This window comes from Gallus gallus, unplaced genomic scaffold, assembly GCF_016699485.2.
Source record: "Gallus gallus isolate bGalGal1 unplaced genomic scaffold, bGalGal1.mat.broiler.GRCg7b scaffold_47, whole genome shotgun sequence".
NCBI classification, from domain to species: Eukaryota; Metazoa; Chordata; class Aves; order Galliformes; family Phasianidae; genus Gallus; species Gallus gallus.
In genome coordinates this window covers 1-10,723 of record NW_024095999.1, presented here as the reverse complement: position 1 = coordinate 10,723, position 10,723 = coordinate 1, and the positions used below count along the sequence as shown (strand labels likewise).

The window sequence follows — 10,723 nt, the reverse complement described above, 5'->3', positions numbered from 1 at the left end:
ATAATGCCCCGAAATGGATTCGAAACACCTGAGAATGGCTCTAAAACGCCCCTTAAAGCATTCATGATCCCTTACGGTGTCTCCAAACGCCCTGGACTGGCCCAAATATTCCCAAATGGCCCCCAAATCCTCCCCGTTATCCTCGTCGTCGCTTTCAGTGCCATTAAACGCCGTAAGGTGGCCCCCAAATAGCTCTAAACGGCCCCCAAATGCCCCCAATAATCCTCATAGTCTCTCCCGCAGCCGTTTTCGTACCTCAAATGCCCAGAAACAGCTTAAAAATACCCCGAAAAGGACCCCAAAATGGCCCTATTTATTCTCACCGTCACTTCTGTTGTCCCCAAAATAGCGTCAAAGTACCTCAAAACGGCACCAAAAAGGCCCCAAATGCAAAATTCCCACCCGGATGCCCCATCCTTGCCCATAAATACCCTCACATCCCCCCAAATACCCCACTTCCTGTCCCCAAATACCCCCTCCCTATTCCTAAACACCACCCAGAAGCCCCTGAATGCCCCATTCTTGTCCCTAAATAGCTCCCAGAACCCCCTAAATGCCCCATCCCTGCCCCTAAATACACCCTCTGCCCCCCCCAGATGCCCCTAAATACCCTGAGCCCCCCCCCAGGTGCCTTATCCCTTTCCCAAATACCTCCAGGCCCCTCAGAATACCCCATCCCTGCCCCCAAATCCCCTCCTAGAGCCCTAAGTACCCAATCCGTGCCCCCAAATAACCCCCACACCCCTCACAAAGATCAACTTCTGCCTTAGGATCCCCCCCTAAATATCCCACTCCTGCCCCCCAGACCCTTCCCCCCAAATGCCCCCTCCATCCCCCTAAATACCCCCCAGGACCCCCAAAACACCACACTCTTGCCCTCATTTTCCCTCCTAGAACCCCAAATACCCCACCCTTGTCCCAAAACACCCCAATTTCTCCTTTCAAACGCCTGCAGGACCCCCCCCCCCCTCCCCAAAATAATCCCCTCCTGCCCCCAAATGACCCCCAGACCCCATTTTCCAGGCCCCTCCGGGCACTAGGACCCCGCAGCCCCATTCCCACAGTATCACTTCCGCCCGTCTGTGCCTCTTCCGGGCTTCTACGCATGCGTCCCTCCCTTAACGGGGCGGGGACAGGAAGTTGGTTTGCGGGCCACTTCCTGTACGTAGTTTCCGGTTCCGGAAGTCAGCGCGCGGCGTGCGAGGCGACAGCGTGAGGGGACGGCAGGATGAGGCCTGGTGGGTACTGGGAGGCACTGGTGGATACTGGGAGCACTGGGAGCAAGTGTGGGGGGGGGGGGGAGGGGGTCAGGGGGAGCTGCGGGGTGACTGGGAGGGGTTTGGGGGGGCTCTGGGGTGTTATTGGGAGGATACTGGGAGGGAACTGGGATGGTGGTGGAAGAGATAGGGAGGGACTGGGAAGGACTGGGAGGGACTGGGAAGGACTGGGAAGGACTGGGAGGGAGCGGCGGTGTTGCTGAGGGGTTACTGGTGGCAACTGGGAGAAACTGGAAGCGGTTCTGTGGGTGTGGGGATGATTGGGAGGGAATGGGAAGCATTGGGACTGGGAGGGGTGGTGGGGGGGGTACTGGGATGGACTGGGAGGTGGTTGGGGGTTACTGGGAGGGACTCAAGGGGTTACTGGGAGGCACTGGGAGGGGCTGAAGGGTCATAAGGAGGAGCTCATGGGGACTGGGAGGTGACTGGGGGGAACTGGGAGGGACTGGGAGGACATTGGTGGGGTTACTGGGAGGGACTGGGAGGACATTGGTGGGGTTACTGGGAGGGACTGGGAGGATATTGGTGGGGTTACTGGGAGGGACTGGGGGGTGGTTGGGGGCAGCTGTGGTGTTACTGGGTGGTATGGGGAGGGTTGGGGGGGTACTGGGAGGATACTGGGGGTTACTGGGAGGGACTTGAGGGGTTACTGGGAAGCACTGGGAGGGGCTGAAGGGTCATAAGGAGGAGCTCATGGGGACTGGGAGGTGACTGGGGGGAACTGGGAGGGACTGGGAGGAGACTGGGAATAGATATGGGGGGACTGGGAGGGATTGGGAGGGAGCGGAGGGTGGTTGGGGGGAACTGGGAGGGACTGGGAGGGTATTGGTGGGGTTACTGGGAGGGACTGGGAGGATACTGGTGGGCTTACTGGGAGGGACTGGGGGGACATTGGTGGGGTTACTGGGAGGGACTGGGAGGATACTGGTGGGGTTACTGGGAGGGACTGGGAGGGTATTGGTGGGGTTACTGGGAGGGACTGGGAGGATACTGGTGGGCTTACTGGGAGGAACCAAGAGATGATTGGGGGGGTTACTGGGAGGGACTGGGAGGACATTGGTGGGGTTACTGGGAGGGACTGGGAGGATACTGGTGGGGTTACTGGGGGTGGTTGGGGGGAACTGGGAGGGACTGGGAGGGTATTGGTGGGGTTACTGGGAGGGACTGGGAGGGTGTTGGTGGGGTTACTGGGAGGAACTGGGAGGATACTGGTGGGCTTACTGGGAGGGACCAAGAGATGATTGGGGGGGTTACTGGGAGGGACTGGGGGGGTATTGGGGGGAACTGGGAGGGACTGGGAGGATACTGGTGGGGTTACTGGGAGGCACTGGGAGGATATTGGTGGGGTTACTGGGAGGGACTGGGAGGATATTGGTGGGGTTACTGGGGGTGGTTGGGGGGAACTGGGAGGGTATTGGTGGGGTTACTGGGAGGGACTGGGAGGATACTGGTGTGTTTACTGGGAGGCTTTTTTCCCCCTGCAGGTTTCAGCCCCCGCGGGGGTCGCGGTGGCTTTGGGGACCGGGGGGGCCGCGGTGGCTTCCGGGGGGGCCGAGGTGAGTGTCAGCCTCCCATTATGCCCAGTGCTCCCAGTATGCTCATACTGGAGCCAGGGACGGGGCTCCCAATGGCTCCTGTGACCTTTCCCAGTATGCCCAGTTACTTTTTAGCTCTTTCCTGCTTTGCCCAGTAACTCCCAGCTCCTCACTCCCCCGTTGCCCTTCCCAGTAAACCCAGTTCCCCTCCCAGTACCCCCAGTAAGCCCAGTTCCCCCCTGCTCCCCATCCAACTCCCCTCCCAGTAAGCCCAGTTCCCTCCCAGTTCCCCCAGTAAGCCCGGTTCCCTCCTACTGCCCACCCAAGTCCCCTCCCAGTGCTCCCAGTAAGCCCAGTTTCCCCCCAGCTCCCCTCCCAGTGCTCCCAGTAAGCCCAGCTCCCCCCAGTTCCCCTCCCAGTTCCCCCAGTAAGCCCGGTTCCCCCTTACTCCCCACCCAACTCCCCTCCCAGTGCTCCCAGTACGCCCAGTTTCCCCCCAGCTCCCCTCCCAGTGCTCCCAGTAAGCCCAATTTCCCCCCAGCTCCACTCCCAGTGCTCCCAGTAAGCCCAGTTCCCCCCTGCTCCCCTCCCAGTGCTCCCAGTAAGCCCAGCTCCCCTCCCAGTGCTCCCAGTAAGCCCGGTTCCCCCCTACTCCCCACCCAACTCCCCTCCCAGTGCTCCCAGTAAGCCCAGTTTCCCCCCAGCTCCTCTCCCAGTGCTCCCAGTAAGCCCAATTTCCCCCCAGCTCCACTCCCAGTGCTCCCAGTAAGCCCAGTTCCCCCCTGCTCCACTCCCAGTGCTCCCAGTAAGCCCAGCTCCCCCCAGTTCCCCTCCCAGTTCCCCCAGTAAGCCCGGTTCCCCCTTACTCCCCACCCAACTCCCCTCCCAGTGCTCCCAGTAAGCCCAATTTCCCCCCAGCTCCCCACCCAAGTCCCCTCCCAGTGCTCCCAGTAAGCCCAGTTTCCCCCCTACTCCCCACCCAACTCCCCTCCCAGTGCTCCCAGTAAGCCCAGTTCCCCCCCGTTCCCCTACCAGTTCCCCCAGTAAGCCACGTTCCCCTCTACTCCCCCCAGTTCCGCTCCCAGTAAGCCCAGTTTCCCCCCATTTCCCTTCCCAGTTCCCCCAGTAAGCCTGGTTCCCCCCTACTCCTCACCCTGCTCCCCTCCCAGTGCTCCCAGTAAGCCCAATTTCCCCCCAGCTCCCCTCCCAGTGCTCCCAGTAAGTCTGGTTTCCCCCTACTCCCCCCTAGCTCCTCTCCCAGTGCTCCCAGTAAGCCCAGCTCCCCCCAGTTCCCCTCCCAGTTCCCCCAGTAAGCCCAGTTTCCCTCCAGCTCCCCTCCCAGTGCTCCCAGTAAGCCCAGTTTCCCCCCAGCTGCCCTCCCAGTGCTCCCAGTAAGCCTGGTTCCCCCCTACTCCCCACCCAGCTCCCCTCCCAGTGCTCCCAGTAAGCCCAGTTTCCCCCCAGCTCCCCTCCCAGTGCTCCCAGTAAGCCCAGCTCCCCCCAGTTCCCCTCCCAGTGCTCCCAGTAAGCCCAGTTCCCCCCCGTTCCCCTCCCAGTTCCCCAGTAAGCCAGGTTCCCTCTACTCCCCTCAGTTCCCCTCCCAGTAAGCCCAGTTTCCCCCCATTTCCCTTCCCAGTTCCCCCAGTAAGCCCGGTTCCCCCCTACTCCTCACCCTGCTCCCCTCCCAGTGCTCCCAGTAAGCCCAATTTCCCCCCAGCTCCCCTCCCAGTGCTCCCAGTAAGTCTGGTTTCCCCCTACTCCCCCCTAGCTCCTCTCCCAGTGCTCCCAGTAAGCCCAGCTCCCCCCAGTTCCCCTCCCAGTTCTCCCAGTAAGCCCAGTTTCCCCCCAGCTCCCCTCCCAGTGCTCCCAGTAAGCCCAATTTCCCCCCAGTTCCCCTCCCAGTTCCCCCAGTAAGCCCGGTTCCCCCCTACTCCTCACCCAACTCCCCTCCCAGTGCTCCCAGTAAGCCCAGTTTCCCCCCAGCTCCCCTCCCAGTTACCCCAGTAAGCCCAGCTCCCCTCTGCTCCCCATCCAACTCCCTTCTCAGTAAGCCCAGTTCCTCCCAGCTCCCCTCCCAGTGCTTCCAGTAAGCCCAATTTCCCCCCAGTTCCCCTCCCAGTGCTCCCAGTAAGCCCAGCTCCCCCCAGTTCCCCTCCCAGTTCCCCCAGTAAGCCCAGTTTCCCCCCAGCTCCCCTCCCAGTTCCCCCAGTAAGCCCAGTTTCCCCCCAGCTCCCCTCCCAGTGCTCCCAGTAAGCCCAGTTTTCCCCCCAGCTGCCCTCCCAGTGCTCCCAGTAAGCCTGGTTCCGCCCTACTCCCCACCCAGCTCCCCTCCCAGTGCTCCCAGTAAGCCCAGTTTCCCCCCAGCTCCCCTCCCAGTTCCCCCAGTAAGCCCAGCTCTCCCCTGCTCCCCATCCAACTCCCTTCCCAGTAAGCCCAGTTCCCCCCAGCTCCCCTCCCAGTGCTCCCAGTAAGCCCAGCTCCCCCCAGTTCCCCTCCCAGTTCCCCCAGTAAGCCCAGTTTCCCCCCAGCTCCCCTCCCAGTGCTCCCAGTAAGCCCAGTTTCCCCCCAGCTCCCCTCCCAGTGCTCCCAGTAAGCCCAGCTCCCCCCAGTTCCCCTCCCAGTTCCCCCAGTAAGCCCAGTTCCCCCCAGTTCGTGGTCCCCACACCGCCCTCTCCCCACAGGTGGGGGTTTTTAAGTCCCCCGGGGGTGGCGGCCGTGGTGGTTTTGGGGGCAGAGGAAGAGGAGGACCCGGCCGGGGGGGCCGGGGGGGGCGCGGCGGTGGCCGTGGGGGCTTCAAAGGGGGCAAAAAAGTGACGGTGGAGCCCCATCGACATGAAGGTGAGGGGGTTGGGGGGGCAGTTGGAAGGGGTGGGGGGCAACCGGGGGCACTTTGGGGTGGGGGGGGGGGGGGGTTGGGGGAGGGTCTGGGGGGCAGTTTGTGGGGCTGAGGGGTTACTGGGGGGGGGGGGGGGGGTGCCTGAGGGGCAATTGTGTGATCTGTGGGGCAGTTAGAGGGGCTGAGGGACAGCTGGGGGGCAGTTTGAGGGGCTGAGGGGCAGTTGGGGGGCGACTCGGGGTGGTTTGGGGGGTGTGGGGGGCAATTGTGTCATCTGTGGGGCAGTTTATGGGGCTGAGGGACAGCTGAGGGGCAACTGGGGGTAGTTTGGGGGGGGTGGGGGGCAATTGTGTGATCTGTGGGGCAGTTAGAGGGGCTGAGGGGCAGCTGGGGGGCGACTGGGGGTAGTTTGGGGGGTGTGTGGGGCAATTGTGTGATCTATGGGGCAGATTGTGGGGTTGAGGGGCAGTTTGGGGGGCAGTTTGTGGGGCTGAGGGGCAGTTGGGGGGCAGTTTGGGGGGCCATTTGTGGGGCTGAGGGGCAGTTGGGGGGCAACTGGGGGTAGTTTGGGAGGTGTGTGGGGCAATTGTGTGATCTGTGGGGCAGTTGGGGGGCAGTTAGAGGACATGGGGGGGCAATTGTGCGATCTGTGGGGCAGTTTGTGGGGCTGAGGGACAGCTGGGGGGCAATTTGTGGGGCTGAGGGGCAGTTGAGGGACAACTGGGGGTAGTTTGGGGAGTGTGGGGGGCAGTTGTGTGATCTGTGGGGCAGATTGTGGTGTTGAGGGGCAGTTTGGGGGGCGATTTGTGGGGCTGAGGGGCAGTTGGGGGGCAACTGGGGGTAGTTTGGGGGTGTGGGGGGCAATTGTGTGATCTGTGGGGCAATTTGTGGGGCTGGGAGACAGCTGGGGGGCAGTTTGGGGGGCGATTTGTGGTGTTGAGGGGCAGTTGGGGGGCAGTTTTGGGGGGTAGTTTGGGGGGCGTGGGGGGGCAATTGTGTGATCTGTGGGGCAGTTTGTGGGGCTGAGGGACAGCTGGGGGGCAACTGGGGGTAGTTTGGGAGGTGTGGGGGGGCAATTGTGTGATCTATGGGGCAGTTTGTGGGGCTTGAGGGACAACTGGGGGGCAGTTTGGGGGGCTGAGGGGCAGTTGGGGGGCATCTGGGGGTAGTCTGGGGGGTGTGGGGGGCAATTGTGTGATCTATGGGGCAGTTTGTGGTGTTGAGGGGCAGTTTGGGGGGCGATTTGTGGGGCTGAGGGGCAGTTGGGGGGCAACTGGGGGGCGATTTGTGGGGCTGAGGGGCAGTTGGGGGGCAGTTTGGGGGGGCTGAGGGGCAGTTGGGGGGCAGTTTGTGGGGCTGAGGGGCAGTTGAGGGACAACCGGGGGTAGTTTGTGGGTCTGGGAGGCGACTGGGGGGGGGGCAGTTGTGTGATCTGTGGGGCAGCGAAGGGATCTATGGGGCAGCGAAGGGATCTATGGGGCAGCTGTGGGTCCCGCCCCATAGATTCCCCCCCCCGCCCCACATCCCCTTGTAGGGGTCTTCATCTGCCGGGGGAAGGAGGACGCGCTCGTCACCCGCAATATGGTGCCGGGGGAGTCGGTGTATGGGGAGAAGAGGATCTCAGTGGAGGTGGGGACGATGTGGGGTTGGGGGGTTTTTGGGGGGGGGGTTGGGGGACACATCGGGGTCCGGGTGACACCACCCCCTTTCCCCCCCCACCCCGACATTGGGGTCCGGGTGACATCGGGGTCCGGGTAACATCCATCGCCCCCACCCCAACATCGGGGTCCGGGTGACATTGGGGTCCGGGGGACATCCATGCCCCCCACCCCGACATTGGGGTCCAGGTGACATTGGGGTCTGGGTCACATTGGGGTCCGGGTGACATCCATCCCCCCCACCCCAACACTGGGGTCCGGGTGACACCACCACCCCCCCCCCCCCCAATCCCCCACCCCAACATCGGGGTCCGGGTGACACCACCCCCCCCTCCCCGACATCGGGGTCTGGGTGACATCGGGGTCCGGGTGACATCCATCCCCCTCACCCCGACATCGGGGTCCGGGTGACATTGGGGTCTGTGTGACACCACCCCCCCCTTCGTCCCCCACCCCAACATTGGGGTCTGGGTCACATTGGGGTCTGGGTGACATCGGGGGTCCCGGTGACACCACCCCCCCCCCCACCCCGACATTGGGGTCCGGGTCACATCGGGGTCCGGGTGACATCCATCCCCCCCACCCCGACATTGGGGTCCGGGTGACACCCCTGTCCCCCGTCCCCCACCCAAACATCGGGGTCCGGGTGACACCACCCCCTTTCCCCCCCCACCCCGACATTGGGGTCCAGGTGACATCGGGGTCCGGGTAACATCCATCGCCCCCACCCCAACATCGGGGTCCGGGTGACATTGGGATCCGGGTGACACCACCCCCCGTCCCCCACCCCCGACATTGGGGTCCTGGTGACATTGGGGTTCGGGTGACATCGGGGTCCGGGTGACACCCCTGTCCCCCATCCCCCACCCCAACATTGGGGTCCGGGTGACATTGGGGTCTGGGTGACACCACCCCCGTCCCCCCCTGTCCCCCACCCCAACATAGGGGTCCGGGTGACACCACCCCCCCCCCCACCCCGACATTGGGGTCCGGGTGACATTGGGGTCCGGGTGACATCCATCCCCCCCCACCCCGACATTGGGGTCCGGGTGACACCCCTGTCCCCCATCCCCCACCCCAACATTGGGGTCCGGGTGACATTGGGGTCCGGGTGACACCACAACCCCCCCCACCCCGACATCGGGGTCCGGGTGATATTGGGGTCCAGGTGACACCACCCCCCCCCCATCCCCCACCCCAACATTGGGGTCCGGGTGACATTGGGGTCTGGGTGACATCGGGGTCCGGGTGACTTCCATCCCCCCCACCCCAACATCGGGGTCCGGGTGACACCACAACCCCCCCACCCCGACATTGGGGTCCGGGTGACATCGGGGTCCGGGTGACATCCATCCCCCCCACCCCAACATCGGGGTCCCGGTGACACCACCCCCCCCCCCGCACCCTGACATTGGGGTCCGGGTGACATTGGGGTCCAGGTGACACCACCCCCCCCCCCTCATCCCCCACCCCAACATTGGGGTCCGGGTGACATCGGGGTCCGTGTGACACCCCCTCCCCGTCCCTGTCCCCCCCCCCCCCCCATAAGGACGGTGACACCAAAGTGGAGTACCGCGCGTGGAACCCATTCCGGTCCAAATTGGCTGCGGCCATTTTGGGGGGCATCGATCAGATCCACATCAAACCCGGAGCGAAAGTCCTTTACCTCGGGGCGGCCTCGGGGACAACGGTGTCACACGTGTCCGACATCGTGGGGGACGGTGAGGGGGGCGTCCGGGGGGGTGGGGGGGGGGGGGGGGTTTGGGGACATCCGGAGTTTGTGGGGTTTTGGGTTGAGGGGGCGTGGAGGTGGCGTTTGGGGACGTCTCTATGGGGTTTGGGGTCAAGGGGAGATGGGGGTGGCATTTGGGGACATGGGGGTGGCATTTGGGGACATGGGGGTGGCATTTGGGGACGTCTCTATGGGGTTCTGGATGGAGGGGACATAGGAGTGGCATTTGGGGACATGGGGGTGGCATTTGGGGACGTCAGTATGGGGTTCGGGGTCAAGGGGAGATGGGGTGGCATTTGGGGACATGGGGGTGGCATTTGGGGACGTCTCTATGGGGTTCGGGGTCAAGGGGAGATGGGGGTGGCATTTGGGGACATGGGGGTGGCATTTGGGGACGTCTCTGTGGGGTTTGGGGTCAAGGGGAGATGGGGGTGGCATTTGGGGACATGGGGATGGCATTTGGGGAGGTGCCTATGGGGTTTGGGGTCAAGGGGAGATGGGGGTGGCATTTGGGGAGGTGCCTATGGGGGTCTGGGTCAAGGGGAGATGGGGGTGGCATTTGGGGACATGGGGGTGGCATTTGGGGGCGTCTCTATGGGGTTCGGGGTCATGGGGAGATGGGGGTGGCATTTGGGGACATGGGGGTGGCATTTGGGGACATCCGGAGGTGGGGTCTGAAGGGCTTCGCCGATGGGGTTGTGGGTTTGTGGGGTTGTGGGTTTGTAGGGTTTTGGGTTAAGGGGGCGTGGAGGTGGCATTTGGGGACGTCTCTATGGGGTTTGGGGTCAAGGGGAGATGGGGGTGGCATTTGGGGACATGGGGGTGGCATTTGGGGACGTCTCTATGGGGTTCGGGATCGAGGGGACATGGAGGTGGCACGTGGGTGTCCCTTGGGGCCACCACCAACGTCCCCATTGTTCTCCAATCTATGTCCCCAACTTTGGGGTCCCCATAGATGTCCCCAATCTCGGGGTCCCCATAGATGTCCCCAACCTTTGGGTGCCCATAGATGTCCCCAACCTCGGGGTCCCCATAGATGTCCCCAACTTTGGGGTGCCCATAGATGTCCCCAACCTCGGGGTCCCCATAAATGTCCCCAACCTCGGGGACCCCCGAGATGTCCCCAACCTTGGGGTCACCACTGATGTCCCCATCGTTGGCCAATGTGTGTCCCCAACCTCGGGGTCACCACTGATGCCCCCAACCTTGGGGACCCCATAGATGCCCCCAACCTATGGGTCCCCATAGATGTCCCCAACCTTGGGGACCCCTGAGATGTCCCCATCATTGACCAATCCATGTCCCCAACTTCGGGGTCACCACTGATGTCCCCAACGTTGGGGACCCCCAAGATGTCCCCAACCTTTGGGTCCCCATAGATGTCCCCAACATTTGGGTGCCCATAGATGTCCCCAACCTCGGGGTCCCCATAGATGTCCCCAACCTTGGGGACCCCCAAGATGTCCCCATCATTGGCCAATCCATGTCCCCAACCTCGGGGTCCCCATAGATGTCCCCAACCTCAAGGTCCCCATAGATGTCCCCAACTTTGGGTCCCCATAGATGTCCCCAACCTTGGGGACCCCTAAGATGTCCCTTATCATTGGCCAATCCATGTCCCCAACCTTGGGGTCCCCATAAATGTCCCCAACCTTGGGGACCCCCAGGATGTCCCCAACTTTGGG

The 10,723-nt window shown here is 63.3% G+C and overlaps 1 protein-coding gene across 1 annotated transcript; it reads left to right on the top strand.

Moving 5' to 3' along the window:
- Positions 1 to 3: 3 nt before the first annotated feature.
- Positions 4 to 9,023, top strand: FBL (fibrillarin; the record flags this gene model as incomplete). The annotated part of the gene is given in 5 exon segments (XM_040657164.1): positions 4 to 177; positions 2,762 to 2,833; positions 5,494 to 5,650; positions 7,183 to 7,277; positions 8,856 to 9,023. Coding segments are annotated over 5 exon segments (666 nt in total), but the record flags the coding sequence as incomplete, so codon positions are not given.
- Positions 9,024 to 10,723: the final 1,700 nt, after the last annotated feature.